This window comes from Vicugna pacos, chromosome X, assembly GCF_048564905.1.
Source record: "Vicugna pacos chromosome X, VicPac4, whole genome shotgun sequence".
In the NCBI taxonomy this organism is placed as follows: domain Eukaryota; kingdom Metazoa; phylum Chordata; class Mammalia; order Artiodactyla; family Camelidae; genus Vicugna; species Vicugna pacos.
Window position 1 is genome coordinate 13,945,710 of NC_133023.1, and position 17,580 is coordinate 13,963,289.

The 17,580-nt window shown below is 45.9% G+C and overlaps 1 protein-coding gene across 3 annotated transcripts in view; it reads right to left on the bottom strand.

Annotated features, from left to right (window-relative positions):
* Nucleotides 1-17,580, bottom strand: part of PHKA2 (phosphorylase kinase regulatory subunit alpha 2) — a 75,248-nt gene that overhangs the window by 20,902 nt on the left and 36,766 nt on the right. For all 3 annotated transcript variants that reach the window (XM_006217695.4, XM_072955725.1, XM_072955726.1), the window contains 11 exons: nucleotides 17,438-17,536; nucleotides 15,519-15,665; nucleotides 13,979-14,032; nucleotides 13,257-13,379; nucleotides 10,865-10,960; nucleotides 7,197-7,304; nucleotides 5,428-5,506; nucleotides 2,639-2,773; nucleotides 1,869-1,978; nucleotides 604-748; nucleotides 272-350 (listed from right to left, as the gene is read on the bottom strand). In XM_006217695.4, coding sequence (XP_006217757.1) covers nucleotides 272-350; nucleotides 604-748; nucleotides 1,869-1,978; nucleotides 2,639-2,773; nucleotides 5,428-5,506; nucleotides 7,197-7,304; nucleotides 10,865-10,960; nucleotides 13,257-13,379; nucleotides 13,979-14,032; nucleotides 15,519-15,665; nucleotides 17,438-17,536 — 1,175 coding nt within the window. The remainder of the gene's footprint in view (nucleotides 1-271; nucleotides 351-603; nucleotides 749-1,868; nucleotides 1,979-2,638; nucleotides 2,774-5,427; nucleotides 5,507-7,196; nucleotides 7,305-10,864; nucleotides 10,961-13,256; nucleotides 13,380-13,978; nucleotides 14,033-15,518; nucleotides 15,666-17,437; nucleotides 17,537-17,580) is intronic.

The window sequence follows — 17,580 nt, forward strand, 5'->3', positions numbered from 1 at the left end:
AGTGCTGCTTCCGAGAGACCTGGTATGTTCACCTCTCTATGCCCCAGGCCTCCTGGTGCCCATAAAAGCTTCACAAACATCCACCAAATACCAAATGGTGCTTAGAGATGATTCTAGTTTCGCATGGGTGACTGGAATAGATGCTTTAACTTCCTTTTGACTCTAAAGTTCCATGCTTCCATGTTCAGCAATTGATATGAGAAGTGGAAGAAGGGCAGCAAAAGACTTTAAGAAAGGTCAATGTTACTTTTTTTTTTAAATCACCTATTACCTAGCTCCTCCAAAATATCCATCCTCTAGTTTTCGAATTGTTGAAAGAACAGCAGAATGAATATCTGAGCCATCATTTGCTAAGGGGGAAAAAAAAGATGAATTAGTTTACTTAATCTGTGAATACTTTTAGGGGGCATGCATCAAAATGTTTTCATCAACACAATCTAATTAAAATATGTGTGGCACAGAAGATTCCCGAGCTGAGACACGTAGCTGCTAAGAACCCCCTTTAGTACTTAGCTCTGTCTACGGGACTCATTTTAAGCATTTTGAAAAGGGCCCAAACCAACAGTGGGACATGAATCAGGCAGATCATGTTCATGGAATTACTGAGCATGGTATGGGTGATGGGGAAGGTGAGCGTGGGTCTGCCCGTCATCCGCCAGCAGGTGCACAGGTAGGCCAGCTCGATCCTCAGCATCTCCACGATCATCTCGTTGTCCAGCGCCAGGTAGAAGTGATGCTGGTCGGTGAACTGCAAGTCAGAACAGGCCAGGTAAAGGGCTGGCCTTTGTTTCCCTCGGTACAATCCCAGCTGTCATCCATGGCAGCACTAATCCTTGCATTTTGTTTCCAGAGAAGAGGCTCAATCCTGGCTGTAACTCGCCCCCATCATGGGGTGCTCTTCACAATCAGATAAATCACTGTCACCTGCCAGGGGGCCGTGGCTACATTAGCGTTAGTGCGGGAGGGAAGGGTGTATGGCTAGATGTATTGTACAGCTCCCCCAATGGGGATTAAGCACCGGGCCCAACACTGCTGTCCCTGAAAGGAAATCAGTAATTCCTTAATCCCTATGCCAGCCAGGGCTGCTGGGCTCAGAGATGCACTCCAAGAGAGGCCCTGGAGAGCAGGTAAGATGTGGAGACAATGTTTACCTGAGTGATGGCCTGGTTAACGTGAACTAGAGGCGCTGTGGCCTGATGTCGAAAACCATATAGCTGTCCTGGCCTCTGGACCAGTGCACACTCAGCTCTAGTCTGAAATTTCTTATGAAGGGAAATAACAAGATTTAAGTGAGCAGCACCAGCTAGGTGAAAAGCAGCAACTTGAGGCTATTGACCTATGACCTCACAACCAACTAGGTGCCCAGGTAGTGGGGAGCCAGGGGTGCTGTGCTCCACATTGACAAAGTGATCCCACAGTTGGCCTTTCCAGCTGCCCAAATGGATGAAAAAATGCTTGGTTTGGGTTCCATGGGACTAGTTTCCTTTGGAAACAAAAACTCTGAAGAAAAGTTCCATCATCAGTATATTCAGGATCCCGTCAAGGGGGTCAGGGCCTGAAAAGTCAGACTGCCTATGCGTTAGGGGCTATTGCAGTTAGCGGCACAAGGGCTGCAAGTCAAGTGACATGTCACTAGCAAATCTGTGAAGCGGTGTGAGTTTCATGACTGGAAGTGATGGCACGTTCAGCTCAACTGAAGTCACATTTACTGAGCACCTACTACGAGGAAAGAACTGTACTATGTACCAGGAGTCATCTTATGTCTCTATTTGAACACATTCTGCCACATTCAAAGTAGCTCACCAGACAGAAAAGAGAGCTTAATAAACAGATGCTTTGTTGGCTTGCTACTGGCCTGCTGGTCTCACCTGGGGTGTGAAAGTAAAGATTTGGTTCCGAATCACATATAGTTTAGATGTTCCAAGGACACCAATGTGCCGATATGGTCGCCCACTCAATTTCATATTCTTATTTCGTCCTATTTAAATAAAAATTAAAAAAAGAGAGATACAAATACAGTTTCATCTAATCCAAGTGACTGTGGCTAAGGACGGGCTTATTTATATGTTAAACAATGCAGTTTGGGGTTTGGATTTTCTACTATTGTTGTCTTTCTTTGAGACAAGAATGAATTAAAAACAAATCCCACCCCCTTCTTTTCATGCACGTGTAAGAACAGCACCTGGTGCAACATCTATATGGAATGAAACTATTAAAAGGGCTTTATTGATGTTTACTTTTTATTTCCTTAATATTGAACCATAATCCTGAACAAAGTCAGAAAAAGAGAACTCCCTTTACATTTTAATGGGTAGATAAGCATTTTTTTAGTCTATGGATAAAATTTAGAAACATTATCAAGACACAAATGACAGCTTCAATTGTGAATTTTCAAAGGTGGCTCCTTATTTTACAACAGATCTGACGAATTGCACGGCCAGCCTGCGGGGCATCCCCTCAACGGGCATTAGAAGAATGTGCATGCTGGCCTTTCCTCTTCCCATGGAAGCAGGCAAACCACTGGCTTTAGTGTTTTGCCCAATTCTTCAGAATTTACACTATCAGTCTCCCCCAGACCCCAAACCCAGAACCCAGATGCCCCCTCACCCAAAATGCTCTGCTACTTGCCCAAACCTACCAAGCTTGGCATATATGTGACTGAGAATCCGGCCTGGCTGGACTCGGATTGGATGAATGTCAGCAATACTCTGGACATTCACCCCATGTTTCCTTAGCAGCTCCTTAATGTGGTGGTTTTCTGCCAGAATAGTCACTGTGAAAGAGAACACAGCGTCTGTATTAGACGGTAGCCTTCGGCCCCTCTCGTGGACATGCACCTTGTCTGTTCTTGTCTCCGGCCTGTGACAGACATGTGAGCCCATTTTCCACACCCCGGGTGGCTTTGAAAGGGACAGCACTTGTCCTCCCTGCTTCTTTCTGGCCTCCCCTCCCCTCAACACCCACGATGCTTATTTATCACGTGCCCTCAGTGTGCAAGACCGTCTGATGAGAGATGTCTAGAAATGGTCCCCCACAGGTCCCAAGCGGAATTACCCCATCTTAAATGGTGTCTTGCCTCCCTCTGGGTCTACATTTATTCTAAACCTGTCTTGTGTTCATTCACACGGGGTCAGGAGTGGAAACATCTCCACAAGGGGGATAACCAAGAGAAGTATGTGCCTCTGCCCTCAAAGGCAGAGGAGAAGAGCAATATGGTGGCATGTGCTAGCAGGGGATGCTCTGACCGAAGGGGAGGTGGGGGCAGGTTCCACCCTCTAGAGAGAAGGGAAAGTGGGTCTGCTAGTGGGTTGGTGGTAGTGGGGCAGCCTGGCTCACTGAAAGCATAGCACAGGGCCCAGCTGGTGGGGAAGAGCCACCCCAGAGCCAGGCCACACCCCCCCAAGGGGCTTATCCAGGCCCCAACTCCAGTGAGTGAGGCTAGGCGTCTGGCTCTCCAGCAGAGAGGGAGCTCCAAGTGCCTGGGATGTGGGGGCCAGGGCAGGGGGGCTCAGACCCTGCACCTCCTGTACCAGTACTGCTGGCTTTTCAGAGAAGGGACAGTGCTTTGGCAAAGGAAAGGAGTCCTGGGAGAAAGGGAGTTTTGACCACAGAGCACGGCCGCAGCAGAGCCTGCTAGTAACTGGAGGGACACGGGGCAGTGCTCAGGCTGGAGGAAAATGACTTGGTTTTGTTAAGGTCGCCCCCTGAGTCCCACCACTGTACCCTCAGGCTGGCAGCACCTGAACTACAATACATATAAGTGCTGCTAAGTTTGGAATGTTGCCTCTTTATATTTACATTGCACATGATGCTTTTTCAAAGTATTTTAATACCCATGAACTCTTCTGAGCTTCACAGCAAGGCTCTGAGGGGGACCCTTGCTGCTCAACTGGACAGCTGTAGCTGAGCAGGGACTGGAAGCTAATCCCCCAGGCCCCAGCAAACGGGAACATCAGCCATGCAGGACTGGGCGAGTGGCTTGCCTTAATATCCACCTCTTTGGACGCTTCCAATGCCGTGTGGAGGTCCACATGTATCAGACCCACACAGTGGTCACTCTGTAGATGCGACTCTTTGAGAGCAGTGGTTTGACCGAGACCTGCAAGCCTGGTGATCTAACAGCTGCACGCAGAGAAGTTTCTGAAACTACATTTCCCCTTTCTCCAGGCCAGAGCCTCTGGTATTTTCTACTGTGTTCTATTCTATTACGTTTGGAAAAGAAAAAAAAAAAAAGAACAGTGCTCAGGACCTATCGACACATCCCAGCCTGCAGTTGGAAGAGTGGCTTTGTGGCTTTAAGGGATCACTTAGCAGCATGTGCCCTGGTGATGGGGTACAGACTGTGAGGTCAGGCTGGATCAGGCCACCTGGGTATCAACTGGGTGCCCACCTCCTGCTGTCAGCTGTGGGTCCTTGAGTAAGTTAACCCCTCAGCCTCATGTGTAAGATGGGGATGATAATCCTAACTGTCACAATCTCTATCTGGTCAGAATGTTGTGATGGTTGGGTCTGTCTCAGCAGGTACACAGTATCGGCCAGGTGATGACCTGCACGGCCTCTGCTGCATCACAGGCAGGCACAGTGAAATGAGTCTGAGGCCACAGAGAGGGATGCCTGTCCTTCGTTCAATAGTTGTTTTTAATGTTATCAAGTGCATGGGTGTCAATCAACATAGAAGCTACAAAATACGGGCCTTGTCCTTAAGAAATGTACAGCATACTTTAGGGAACCCAAGGTAGAGACACCAAGCGCTATGATACTACCTGGTATATAAGCCGCTTTATGAGGCACGTGAGCTATTGGGGAGTCCTCCCTAGGAGGGAAAGTAGGGGGGGGAACTGGCCAGCTGGTCGCATACTATGCCTGGCCCTGCACTGAGGGCTTTTCCTGTGGATCTCAGTTCCTCTCAAGAGCACCCTGTGAGCCCAAGGCAGGGAGGTGACGTTACATGGCGAGGTAGAGACAGCACCACAGCAGTAGCCCGGGCTGGCCTTCCACCCCTCTGGAAGGGTTGCTGGCTGGAGAGCAGGGGACAGGTGGAGGCAGGTGAAAACATGGGCCTACCGCTCTGGAAAGAAGTCAGACCTCCAAGGGAGGAACGAGCAAACCCTCGCTTGGGTTCTGAGTTTTCACCAGGGTCATGTTCTACTTTTTAAAGAATAGCAGTTATGAAAAGTGATGCTCAATGAATCACTTGTGCCCTAGTTGCAATCAAGGTTCAGATTCAAGAAAACAATTTCTTTGCAGGAAGTAACTTTGTGGTTGAGAGTTGCTGAGTTATAGAATGTATTTCACAGAACTGATATATGCTAAAATATATATATATGCAATTTTTTAAAAATTCAACAAGAAACTAGGGAACAATTTGCTTTAAAAATAACACGGGCTTTATAAAGTGAAATATGACTAGTAAACATGCTCACAAACCTTGTACTACGACATCAGGCTTGACGGAAGTGGAAAATCTTCTATTTAAGGGATCAATTTCACCAGTGGCAAGGAATCCCTAGGAAAAGAGGAGCATTAACGCTATGAAATACTGATTAACTAAAATTTCATCTTAAACCTGAGCTTGAAAACAAAATATTTTGGGGCTCAAGATAGTATTTTATTCCTTCATATTTTTCAAGTCAATTGCTTATTTTCTCTGAACCGCAATATACCACTTAGGGAGCACTGATAAACGTATTGCATTTACAGCAACTAGTTCTCCAGGGCTAGGCAAATATGCCACCCTTGTGTGAGCAAAAAGAACAAAGGTAACCGATGCTTCCTGAGCCCTTATCCCGTGCCAGGTACCATGCTGGGCCCCGTACCTGCACTCCTAACAGGTAGGCACTGCTATTGGCTCCATCTTACAGGTGGGGAAACCGAGGCTTAGGGTAAGTTGTAGAGTGGGACTTGGCCCAGGGCTGACTGTCCTAAAACACAAAGCTCCCCCCCCCACCCGCTTGCAGAGAGTACTCTTTGTATGTGGACATCCTCACATTATCTATAAATGATTGGAACCCTAAAAGAGGGGATCAAGGTATTCTGGGAGGTCTAAGGAAAAAATGGACCTAATGCTAAGCCCAGATGAGGGCCTTTTTAAGAGCAAGAAACAGAAGCAGAATTATTTTATGGTTTCCCATCTCACTGATACAGAAATCAGAGCTGGATGGTATCACAGAGATGATCAAGCCCAACCTCTTTACAGATAAGGAAACTGAGGCCCAGGGAGGTTAAGGGAACTGCCTGAGGTTATAGAGCTAGTTGCAGGCAGGGTTGGCTTTCCAAAGGAGATATATGCATTTTCCCTACTAATAAAGAGAAATGTGTAAGACCCAGTCTCTACCCCTAAGGACATGACCATGAAATTGGAGAGATGATCACACCCATGAAACAACTGCTCCATCTCTGAACCTAAGGGCCAGCTGCACTGTGATAGCTTTACTCTGGTCCCTTCTACCACCAGGAACTCCAGTGGTACCAAGTCACTGCTCGCCTGGGCTCTTTCTGCAATACCCCTCCCCAGGGGTCCAGAGCACTCAGCTGGGCAGGATCCCCTCAGGGAAGATGAACCCATCTGATAAAGTCGCCCACATTTTTAGTTGGCAAAAAAGCATTTGCATTTAAAAAACTTAAGCCTGGGGGCAAGAAAATGCTTAACAAGAAGGAATGATTCAGAGGCAGTAGACCTTCTGTGTGGGGGTGTTGTGAGCTGAAGGAACATCTGATGGAAGGTTCACTACAGAAAAGTCAGAATGCTGCCCCTGCCTGTGGAGAGCACTAGAGAGTCAGTCCTTTTGCTTCCTGTGTTGAGGACCGCGCTGGGGGTGGCTGAAAGCCAATGGAGGAGCTTCCCAAACCCTGCATCTTTCATACATGTGCTGATCCCCACTGAGGAGCTTCCCGCCTCCTGCTGACCATCAACTTAACCAAGTTCCAGCCACAGACCATGAATACTGGTGGGAAGAGGGGTTGGGGGATGGACAGAGTGTTTGGCTTGCAGCTAACCCTGAAACGGTTTACTGCAAATATGGACACACAAGGCCAGGTCTCAAGTCTCAGAGCCAACCCCAACCTATTGACTTTAAAGCCATGAAGATGCCAAAGACATTCATAGCCACACTGGCCAGAGAGCCCCTGTGCTCTTTGGGGTCCCCTGAACTTACAATCAGATGGTTTCCAGTCTGTGAAGCCCCCAAGTCCCCTACCTCTGCCAACAGGGAGCTGAGGATGTACAAGGACTGACCCCACAGATGGGGCAGCTTCCCCAGAGGAACTCTGTCCACCGTGTGAGGATTCTTATACTCTTCATCTACCTGGCAAAGAGAAAAACCCAAGTCAGAATGTCAGAGGATAAAAAGGCCAACAGCATTGGACCGTGGGGAGTACACTGAAGACTTAGATAACGCCACTCATTTGATCCTCCACACCAATTCTGTGCGAAAACTGGGCCAGGGAGGCTGAGACCCTTGCAGGGGGTGGCTAAAGGCAGCAGAAGCACAACTCAAATCTAGGCCTGGTTCCAGGTCAGTGCTCTTCGCACAAGTACATGGATGGCAAAAGGCAGAGAGATAGGCACTGGAAGCCTGGGCTGCCTTCCTTGAGTGCAGCTCTGGGAAACAAGAAACTCCACAGTTCATGCTTCTATTTGGCTGTATTACGGGTGCAGTGATCTAAACCATCAGCCTACAGCCATAGTAGTGCAGTGCTGGACGCTAGGTCAGGTTGCTATCTTGCTCTCCCCAAGGGTTCGTAAACTCTGTGCCTACGCAAGAAAGTTACCAGAAGGTGGCGCTACTTACTGAGGAAAAACAATTGTACTAGATCACAAATTTTCCATCAGGGACTCAAAAAGCTGAATCCATGAGGGGCTTCTGACTTATCAAAATAAGATATAGTTCTCTCTCTGATGGACAGTGCTGGCTACATGTTGTAAGTACAACTTAGTCTGCAACTTTCTCTGTTGTAAACTCCATGCTGACCTTTGTGTTTTCAGTCATTACAATGTTCACTGGTTGAGGTAATGGCAGTGACCACTTTCTTCCTCCAGAAAACATAAGCCAATTGAAGGAAATAGGAAACATTCATCTTTCTCCAAAGGGGAAAATTGTACCATGAGGCGAGTCATTCTCTACTTGTGGATTAATCAGTGATGTTATTACTATATTTATATTATATATATTAATAAAATTCGCTATATTAAACTGAGAAAAACTTAAGCTCATAAACTGAACAAAATTAAACGTCACTAGTAACCAAATAATCAAATAGGATAATATGTGGAGGGAGATTCTTCAAAACGTCATAGTGGTTGTATCTGTGAGATCAGAATTATTTTCTTCTATAGAGTCCTGGATGTTTTGCAGTGTGCAGGATTACTTATTACAATCAAACTGTACGTTAAAGCTTCGTGAAACGTAAGAGATGTTAAGACTGCACAGATCTGGAGTGGGAAATAGTCGATGCAAAGAACAGAAGGTAGACAAGGTGTCTGGATCAAAAGACAGCATGGCTCTGCCCTCCTCGCATCCACTGCCATCTCCTGCCTCCTTGCGGAGGTTGTGCCTCTCCCCTTCAGTCCTTCCAGTCTGCTTGCATGTCCTGTAACTCACCAGGCCTTTGCAGCCACCACTCCTCTGTCTGCCCTCCATCCCACGAACTTGCTCCTCTGACCCTCCCAGCCTGCAAGCTTGCAGAGGCAGAGCTGGCGTCATGAGCCCTTTGTGCCCCACTACCTAGTCTGCTGCCTGGTCTGGAGCAGCTGCTACATGCACATCTGCTGGGCACATCTGCATTAGTCTCCAGCTGTCCAACAGAGGCCCCCTGTGGGCAGCAGCACCTTGCAAAAGCATGTCCGGCTGAGGAAATGAGTGATGCTGAAACCCAGGCTGGCTGCCGCCTTGGCCCAGAGCTGTGGGCACTCCAAGGATGAGACATTTTTTTCTAATTTGCAAAAAAGTACCATATGGGTTTAAGTGGCCCTCTCTGCAGTGGTCTCTACATGTTACTGATGTGATGGTTGAAACTTCCCAGCTGTCACCTGGAAGCAACCAACATAGACTGTGCTCAACATAAAAGAATGTTCAAAGTCAGTGCTCAGCTGATATGTAAGCACACTGGGGTAAAGGAGGATGTTGAAATGACAAGGAGAAGCCCAAAGGTCAGTGTGGAGTTTAGAAGAGAAGAAAGCTGCAGAGTAACTTTTTACAACATGTAGCCAGAACTGTTCAGAGAGAAAAGGAGGGCTTGCTTATAACACTGAGCCATTTACTACAGTCAGGAAATGTGCCTTTTAGTAGAACACGGATGGATGGTTATTCTCTACCATAAAACAGGTAAAATACCCCTAAAGCTAGTTTATTTTTCCTTGCTCTGCTTCCAGCTCCCAAATTACCTCCCATAACTAATTTTGTTTTGCCAGGTGCCTCAGAACTATTTGCTGAGGTAAACATTAAGCAAAAGGGGCACCTGAACACGTGTTTGCTAGGAACAACCCCTAGCTTCACCGTCAGCCCCTCCCCCACCGACACATACACATCATACATAATAAAATGAATACATTTGCAGGAAATCTAGGTCTCTAACACTCAGAGAGAAAACAGCCCCCGCAGGCTCCAAGGCCTGATTTGCACAGTGAGGGGCTCTCCTCTACAAATGCACTGCCCATTAGGAGGCAGCGTGGGGCTGTGGGGAGGCCCTGCCTTGGAGTCTGGTTCCAGGCAGAGCCCGGTGCTGTCTGAGCTCTGACAGGTTCCACAGCCTCTCTGAACTGAGGCAGATAATTTCAAAGACTCTTGCCAGTCCCCTGACCATGTGCTTGAGGCAACAGGAATATTCGAAAGACAAAGAGCCTTGAATTCTTTCCTTCTAAACATGAAAGAGATATAAGGAAATCTTCCCATTAAAATATATAGGTCCACCATGACCCAATTTAGGAAACTGGATAGAACAAAACTATCTTTGGGCATCTTCTTGGAACTGGCCAGTTTCTCTCCCCTGGTATAGAACGGCTTCCAAGTGGTAACTCAAGCTCTAGCTCAGGAAATGCTCGACTCAAAGGAAGAGATTCTCAACTACCCCTATGCAGGCAGACCTCAGTTCCAGACCACTCCAGTAAAATGAATATAAAGGAAGTCACATGAATTTTTTGGTTTCCCAGTGCATGTAAAAGTTATGTTCACACTATATTGGAATCTATTAAGTGTGCAATAGCATTCTGTGTAAAAGAAATGTATTTATCTTAATTTAAAAATACCTGACTAAAAAATGCTAACCATCATCTGAACCTTCATTGAGTTGTAGAAATAACATCAAAGATCACTGATTACAGGTCACCATAACAAATAAGAATGAAAAAGTTTGAAATATTGTGAGAACTGCCAAAACGTGACATAGAGACACCAAGTGAGCAAATGCTGTTGGAAAAACTCGAGGAAAGGTTGCCACAGACCTTCAGTTTGTTAAAACAACAACAATAACAACAAAAACCAACCAAACAAAAAAGCACTATCTGTGAAGTTGCAGTCAAGCAAGGTGTGCCTGTACGTCTGTCCACTCCCCCAGGGAGATTGTCTGGTTTCTTCTTCCATGGAAACGTGTGAGAACATGGTGCCCAACAGTGTTTTGTGCTTTTTAGGGCCTGTTAGGCCTTGCACTCAGGAGAGGGACAGGCATCGTCTGAAGGTCCTCAAGTGATGCCTCCCTTGGGTACCCAGGTGAAGCATTGGTCCAAAGCCATTCTCCTGGATAGAACACTACCAAAGGCTTTAGAAACCACTTCTCCTGGGGATAAAGTGTTAGGTCTGAAAGGCGCATGAGAAATGCCAAAAGGCCAAGCACCACCTCACTTCGTTCCAGATAAGCAGCACCTGGTTACCTTGTTAGGCGGGATGGCATAGAGTTCGGGCACCAGGTGGATCCCATTCTGGCCTCTGATTAATATCCCCTCCAGGGCCTCTCGGTATTCTTGGACCTGGAAAATAGCCCCATCCCCCAGGATATGCAAGAGGGGTCGTTAGTGCTGTAATGGCAGTGCAACACAGAAAAACAGCTCTCTCGGCAACAGATTAGAAGTAGGACCCAGGGCTAAGAAATGCACATATGCCTTCAGCTCAAGGAGTACAGGAGGAACTGGAACTCTTGCTGACAGCAAATGTTACGAGGAGTTAAATGCGGCTCATAATTTTTCTGTGTTGCATTTAACTCATGATTTAAATATTTCACTCTTAACTTCTCATATATTTAAATTTTGTCTCACCAGCTAGACTATAAACGTCTTGGAATGGAGGCCAGCTCTTAAGCGGTACATCCCATTCCCACCTGTTGGTAATTTTCCACTTAAAAAGCCCTCGTTCAAACATTTATTGCTCAAGAAATATCTGCTGAAGGAATCAGATGTGAGGAAAAGTGTACATACTATGATCCATGTACCCCAATTCTGAGGATGCGCTACTCAATACAACAAAGGTTGTTGATGTAAATGTTTCCATTAAATTAAAAAGGCAGTGATAAAAACCTATATATTAAAAAGGAAATGAAGAAACAGAAAAAACCTTAACCAGCCACCCAGCTATTTAACACATTTCATCTTTGGAGAGCCCAAATGCCTTCCAGATCTCATTTTCTTTTCTTTTGAAATGCATGGACAACAAAGCCTGACACGGTGCATCCTTTTTAAAATGTCACTGGGCAGCAAGTGGAAGAGATAGTACAAGCGAAAAGTAGTAAATTCTGTGGGACCTAGAAAATGAAGTACTAAGCACAGGCTTTTCTGTCTCCTTAGCTTTTTGTTTCTGACAACTGTCAAACTTGTTCATAATTGAAATTCCAACTCAATCCTTTTGAGATCTTTAAGTCTTGGGATAAAAAAGCAAACATAAGATCCATGATAATCACTAAAGCATAAGAGTAAGACTCAATCATGGGGAAATATTAATATTTCAAGCTTAATGATGCTTCTGAAACACCTCGGCATTCCTGAGCGATGGCAGATTTCAAAAACTAAAACGAATCTTAGATTACGTATCCTACCCCAGAACATGTGATCTGAGGAGGTTGCACTTCACCCCCAAAGCAATCAGGAAGCCATTCAAAGCTTTTAAGTAAGGCAGTAGCATAATCTGTTTTTTAATAAGATCACCTTGGCAGTGGTGTGGAGACACAGCAACAAGCGAGGCTGGAGGCTGGGAGACTAGTTAGGAGGCTGATACATTAACCAAGACATTAACTGAGAGTACCTTTAAACTAGAGCTGAAGATGGCGAAACCACGGCTGGTCTGAAAAGAGCGGCAGCAACAAAACCTGTCTGCGGAAGACTGTAATGAGCCCAGCCTCCTCGGCCTCAGCCTTATGTAGTCCCCTCCCCTTGAGTGCCTTGTGATAAAAAGCCCTCAGATGTAATGGATTGGGTCAGGCTAATCAACAGTGTCCAACTGGGCATGCGTGAGTGACCTTTTGACGTCAGAGGGCTGAAAACTCCACCCTCAGAGCGCGCTCAGGACCTCCATTTTGGACTGTGCAGAGGCCTGGAGCTTAGCTACGCTTGTGGAGAATGATGCTTAGCTCATCTTTTTCCAATCAGCTTTCCCCATGCCTCAGACTGCCCTGCTGCTTTATTCTTTATCCCATAAATACCCCGAGCCCCTTGCCGTGGGACAGACAAACCTGAGACTTGTTTGGAAGTAAACCCTCTCTTTGCTGCAAACCTTGGCGTCTCAGGGCTTTGGCTCGCTGGGCTCTGGCAAAACAAACCTGCTTTGGTAACAACAGCTGTTCAACAGCAGAATGCAACAGAAGTGCCATTCTGCCAGTTCTGGAACTAAGCTTTAAGAAAGTTTGGCAGCTTCTGTTTTTGCATTCTGAGAGAAGACGACGACCATGTGAAAAGCCTCACGACCCAGAGGCTGTGAGGAGCCCAAGCTAGCCACATTGTGGGGCGCTCAGGCCCAGGCCAATAGCTAGCATCAAGCTGCCGGCCATGTGAGGGGGGCCGTCTCGGAAGTAGATCCTCCAGCCCCACTGAACCGTCCCAGCTGACACTAGGTGAAGCAGACAACCTGTCCCTGCTGAGCCTTGCTCAGATTACAGAATAATGAGCAAATAAAATAGTTATTGCTTTAATTCATTCAGTTTTGGAAAAGTTTGTTAAGCAGCAGTAGGTAACTAAAACAGTGCCCTAAATTCTTGCATAACCCTATGTTCTAATAATAATCATCACACCACTGGAACGAAATTGCTGATTACCAACACAACACCCACCATTTTCTCACCTGAACGGCATCACCGTTGAAGACCCCATCAATTATGAAATACGTCCAGAACACAGGCCATTCACATTCAATGTTTTCAAAGAGCTTTAGTTCAGCAGGATCATAATGCAATCGGTTTGGGTCCTGGAACCAAACAGGTAAACCCTCTAAAAGGGGATGTCGGGTTATATACGTAATACCATTGTTACTCACTGGGTCTCCCTTGCTTTCTGATTCAATTCAGCTTTGAAGCTGGTATGATTAGGATTCTACTATAATGAGGAGATGCTCTTTTTGGCAGTTTTCCATGGTAAAATTTCAGAGAAGAAAACCAAGTATACACAAGACCCTTTGGTACTTTATTAAGCTTTTTATATTTCTGTAACAAGTAAATAGCAATTTGCATCTCAGTGCTGGGCAGACTATCTGTTTTACTGATATCATTTTATCAGTCACTATGGCAAAGGAACCCAAGGAGGAGGCCACAGTTGGCCTTTTAAAAAACGTGTGAGCCACAGAACTGTTTGTCCTTGTGTACAAGCTGTTTTAAATGACCAGCTTGCTGTCCTCCTGATGATCTTACTATTTTATTGCCTTACTCTAGCTTGCTGATTCCAAAATTAAGACTTCCCTTGCCGATATTCCAAAATGTAATTTTTATAATCAAAAGAGGGAGAACACTACAGTGGCAACTTAGATATGAAGCAGTTAAGGAATCAGAAGAAACAATCTTTAAATACAACCTCTCTTGGGGTTTTATAACCATCTCGAAGGAAGCGACAGCATCCATAACGCCCCTAAGAAGATAAAGAAAAAAGGTGCATTTGATGAAACATAAGAATTTCTTTGCCTTTTTGATTCAAGTCAGCCCTTCACCTCCTTTCCCATGAATCTTTTAGTAACGAAATGACTACCATGCACACTTTGCTATCAGTACAAAAAGTTATTTTAAAGTCATAAGCAAAGTAAATTCAGATTTGATCAGTGCTTGGAAGGGAATACCAAAACTTCCCACTAAAGTATCAGGGATGCAAGAGGTCACTGAATCAACATCCTTCCATTGTGATTTGCTGCATTGTGTAAAGATGCTGAAGGACCCTCACTGCTTGGAGAAGCCGCCCAGACAGACATGTGGATTGGACTGCTTCTATTTCAAAGACTGGAAAGCCACAAGGACATTCCAGATTCTTCAGTTAGTTAGGCCCTGGATGCAAAGGAGCCTGCTTCCTGCAAGAGGTAGGGCAGGGAGGTGGTGGGGCTTCCTATGGCTTAGGGCCCTGGCTGCTGGTTTTCCTGCTGCAGGCTCGTGTTCCTCTCCGGCTTCTTGGGTGTCACGAAAGAAGGACAATGGCAGTGTTCTCTTAATCTGCCTCCCTAATCCCTGAATCGCACTGTGAGGTGTACATTCCCCATATCTTAAGTGCATGGGGCTGCTCTAGCACTGGCTGTGGAGGCCAGCAAGCTCCTTGTGGCCAGCCCCACAGTGTTCAGGGTGTCCTGGTGAGGCCCAGTCTAGAAGCTGCTCCCCTTGAAACACTTCATTCCCTACCTTAACTCCCTGCCTACTTCCCCAAAACAAAGAGGTTCTGTTTTCCCCACTGGCCCCTGGCTGAGGCAGCGCCTATTTTGGGGGATACAGTTGGAGACCCTGTACCCCTTTGTTTACAAAGGCTAAAAGCATTTTTCACCAAATCTCAAGAGGATCATCAACATGCAGATTTCACTTTAGGAAACTTACTCTCTTTGATCATTTTACTGATAACTTCAGTTGGCTGCAGTATTGAATAACCTTCCCAATTTGGTGTAATGTGTCATAGTTCCTGCATTTCACCTCAGAGCAGGGATTTTTTTAACCTCAGTTTAACTTTGGGATCGCCAAGTATTCAGAAATTGTGTGAAGAGTTTGAGGATATTGGGACATATGCATTTTTTTTTTGGCAGGGACTTTATAGCTTTCAAGAGATTCTTGAAGGAGTCTGTCTGTGATCTCCAAAGGGTTAAGAAGCTCTGCCTTAGAAGTACAGGAGTGGTACTAATTGGGATTCAAAGGTGCCAGCTTGAGTTGAAGCTCTGCTACTTAGAAAGAGAATAAGGCACTGATCACTCTGTGACTTCTTTTTCTTACCTCTAGACTCAGCTTTGGATACCTCCCTCTGTGAGTCCACTTAGATACTAAGCCACTGACCTCATAGAGAACCAAGGCCTGGGTGAGCTGCTCCATGTCACTGTCTGAAAGGGGCACTTTACAGAGGGCAGAAGGGCACCAGCATGACCAATGCTTACCTGGAGCTTGGAAATAATTTCATTTTTGGTCACATTCACAAGGTTCACATCTTCCACTGCAAAGGCCGGGAAAGAAATAATGGAAAGAAGCCCAGCATCAATCTCCTTAGACGTCGATGCTCTTGGCAGCATGGAGAAGAGAATAGACTGAAGGAAAAACAAACAGGTGGCTTTAACCTGGGAAGTACTAATAGTGACAAACAGTATCTAGAGACTACGACTTTACCCCAAGGGAACATCTGAATGAGTCTGCCAATTTTAGTAGAGCTTTTTCCTACCAACATAGCCCTTGCTGGGTAACCTTGCCTACCCAGCCAATGCTTCCTGTTCCTTGCAGGAGAAAAGGGGGTTGGGGAGAGTGGTGGTATGCCTGGAACCCATGCTGAGAACTGTGTGTCTCCCTTCCTTCCATGCCTTCTGTTGACCTTGCTGGGCCTTTAGGACACACAGAAGAGGAGCTAAGGACTACCTTGTCAGCAGGCTAGTGTGTCCTGGCTGTAAAGAGAGAGACAGAGAAGAGAACACATAAAGGGCCAGCATGGAGAAATGTCTGGCTTCTGTGGAATGTGACCAGTTGGACTGGGTGACCCAAGAGCCACTTCAAGGAGTCAAATCCAGAAGACCACATGAACAGGCAAAAAGGTTTAGTTGAAACAGAATTAATTTGGTCCTAGAAAGAATGGGTTACTTAGTGGCACTATAATATGGCCTCAATTATAAGGTGGTTGCATTAGGCACTGTAAACTAAAGGAAGGTGAAATTAAAAAGAAAAGTTCAGTAAGGGAAGGGAGCTAACACTGGGATCTAACATGTATAGACTTGGGACTAGACCCCTGCAGACATAAGCTTATTAAATCTTCCATACAAAGAAGGAACTCGAGAACTATGTCCAATTCACACATGAAGACTCAGATACAGAGATTCAGGCTGAAGAGCATGAAGCTAGCCTGTGACAGAGCTAGGATTCTAACCCAGGCTCAGCTGGCTAAAGAGCTCATGCAAATTCCACTAGGGTCTGCCCAATTATAAGATGCATACCAGCTTGACTTTATTAAACCTTACCCCAAGATCTAGCAGATTCCCCATTAAGGACTATTTAATGGGGGAAAATGGAATGAGCTAGAAGTAGGGGGTACATATAGGGGAACCCTTCAGCTTCAGAACAAAGCTTCATTTTCTAAAGCCAACTGACCCCAAGCCCAGTTCTTGAACTAGTCACTGCTCCTAGGCTCTCTCTGCCTGAAACATATACCCCAACCGGAAGGAAGCTCTCTGCTTACAAGTTTGTATGTATCTCATTCCCACAGCCCCAGCATAGTACCTGACACACAGGGAGCCCGCACTACAGAAGAGTTTGCTGATTTGCCAGCTACTAGTGACCTACTATCCACTAAATGCATTAAATCACACCTTTCTCTGACCTGTATTCTATAGAGGTTCTACTAATTTGCCATTTCTCCCATATCATCTCTCCTCCACCATCCGTTCTGCCCCTCCCCATTCTCTCCCCAAGTGAGCTACTGCTTGCTAGTCATCTAATTTGGGGACTTCATGAAATAAACCTGAGAGAAAACCACCTATATGCTCAAAAAACATAAAGCAGATTTTGCCTCCAACAAAACAAGGTTGCCTTGATTGTTGCCTCCATATATACATCATTGTTGTGTCTTATGTTTGCACAGTACTTTCTTACAAAGTACTCTGACAAACTAAGTTGATTTACTCTGATCCTTATGACTGCCTTGTGCAGGAGGAGGGAAAGGGACCAGTATGCTCATTTTATGAATGAGGGAACTGAAGCTCAAAGAAGCCAAGTACCACCAAGCTAGGAAGGTGAGGAATCTGAACTGGAGCCCAAGTCTTCCACTCCATGGGTCTCCTTCCCTACTCTCTGGAATGTGAGAGGTTTGAGCCATTACCTGGCAGTGTTCGACCTCATCGGGTAAGACGTGGATCACGGACTTGCGTCCTCCATGGGCTCCAAAAAGGTCCAGTTCGTCAATTGCCTCCAGGGCTGCCTACAAGCACAGGTATGAAAGACTTTCTCTTTCTAGTAAACATA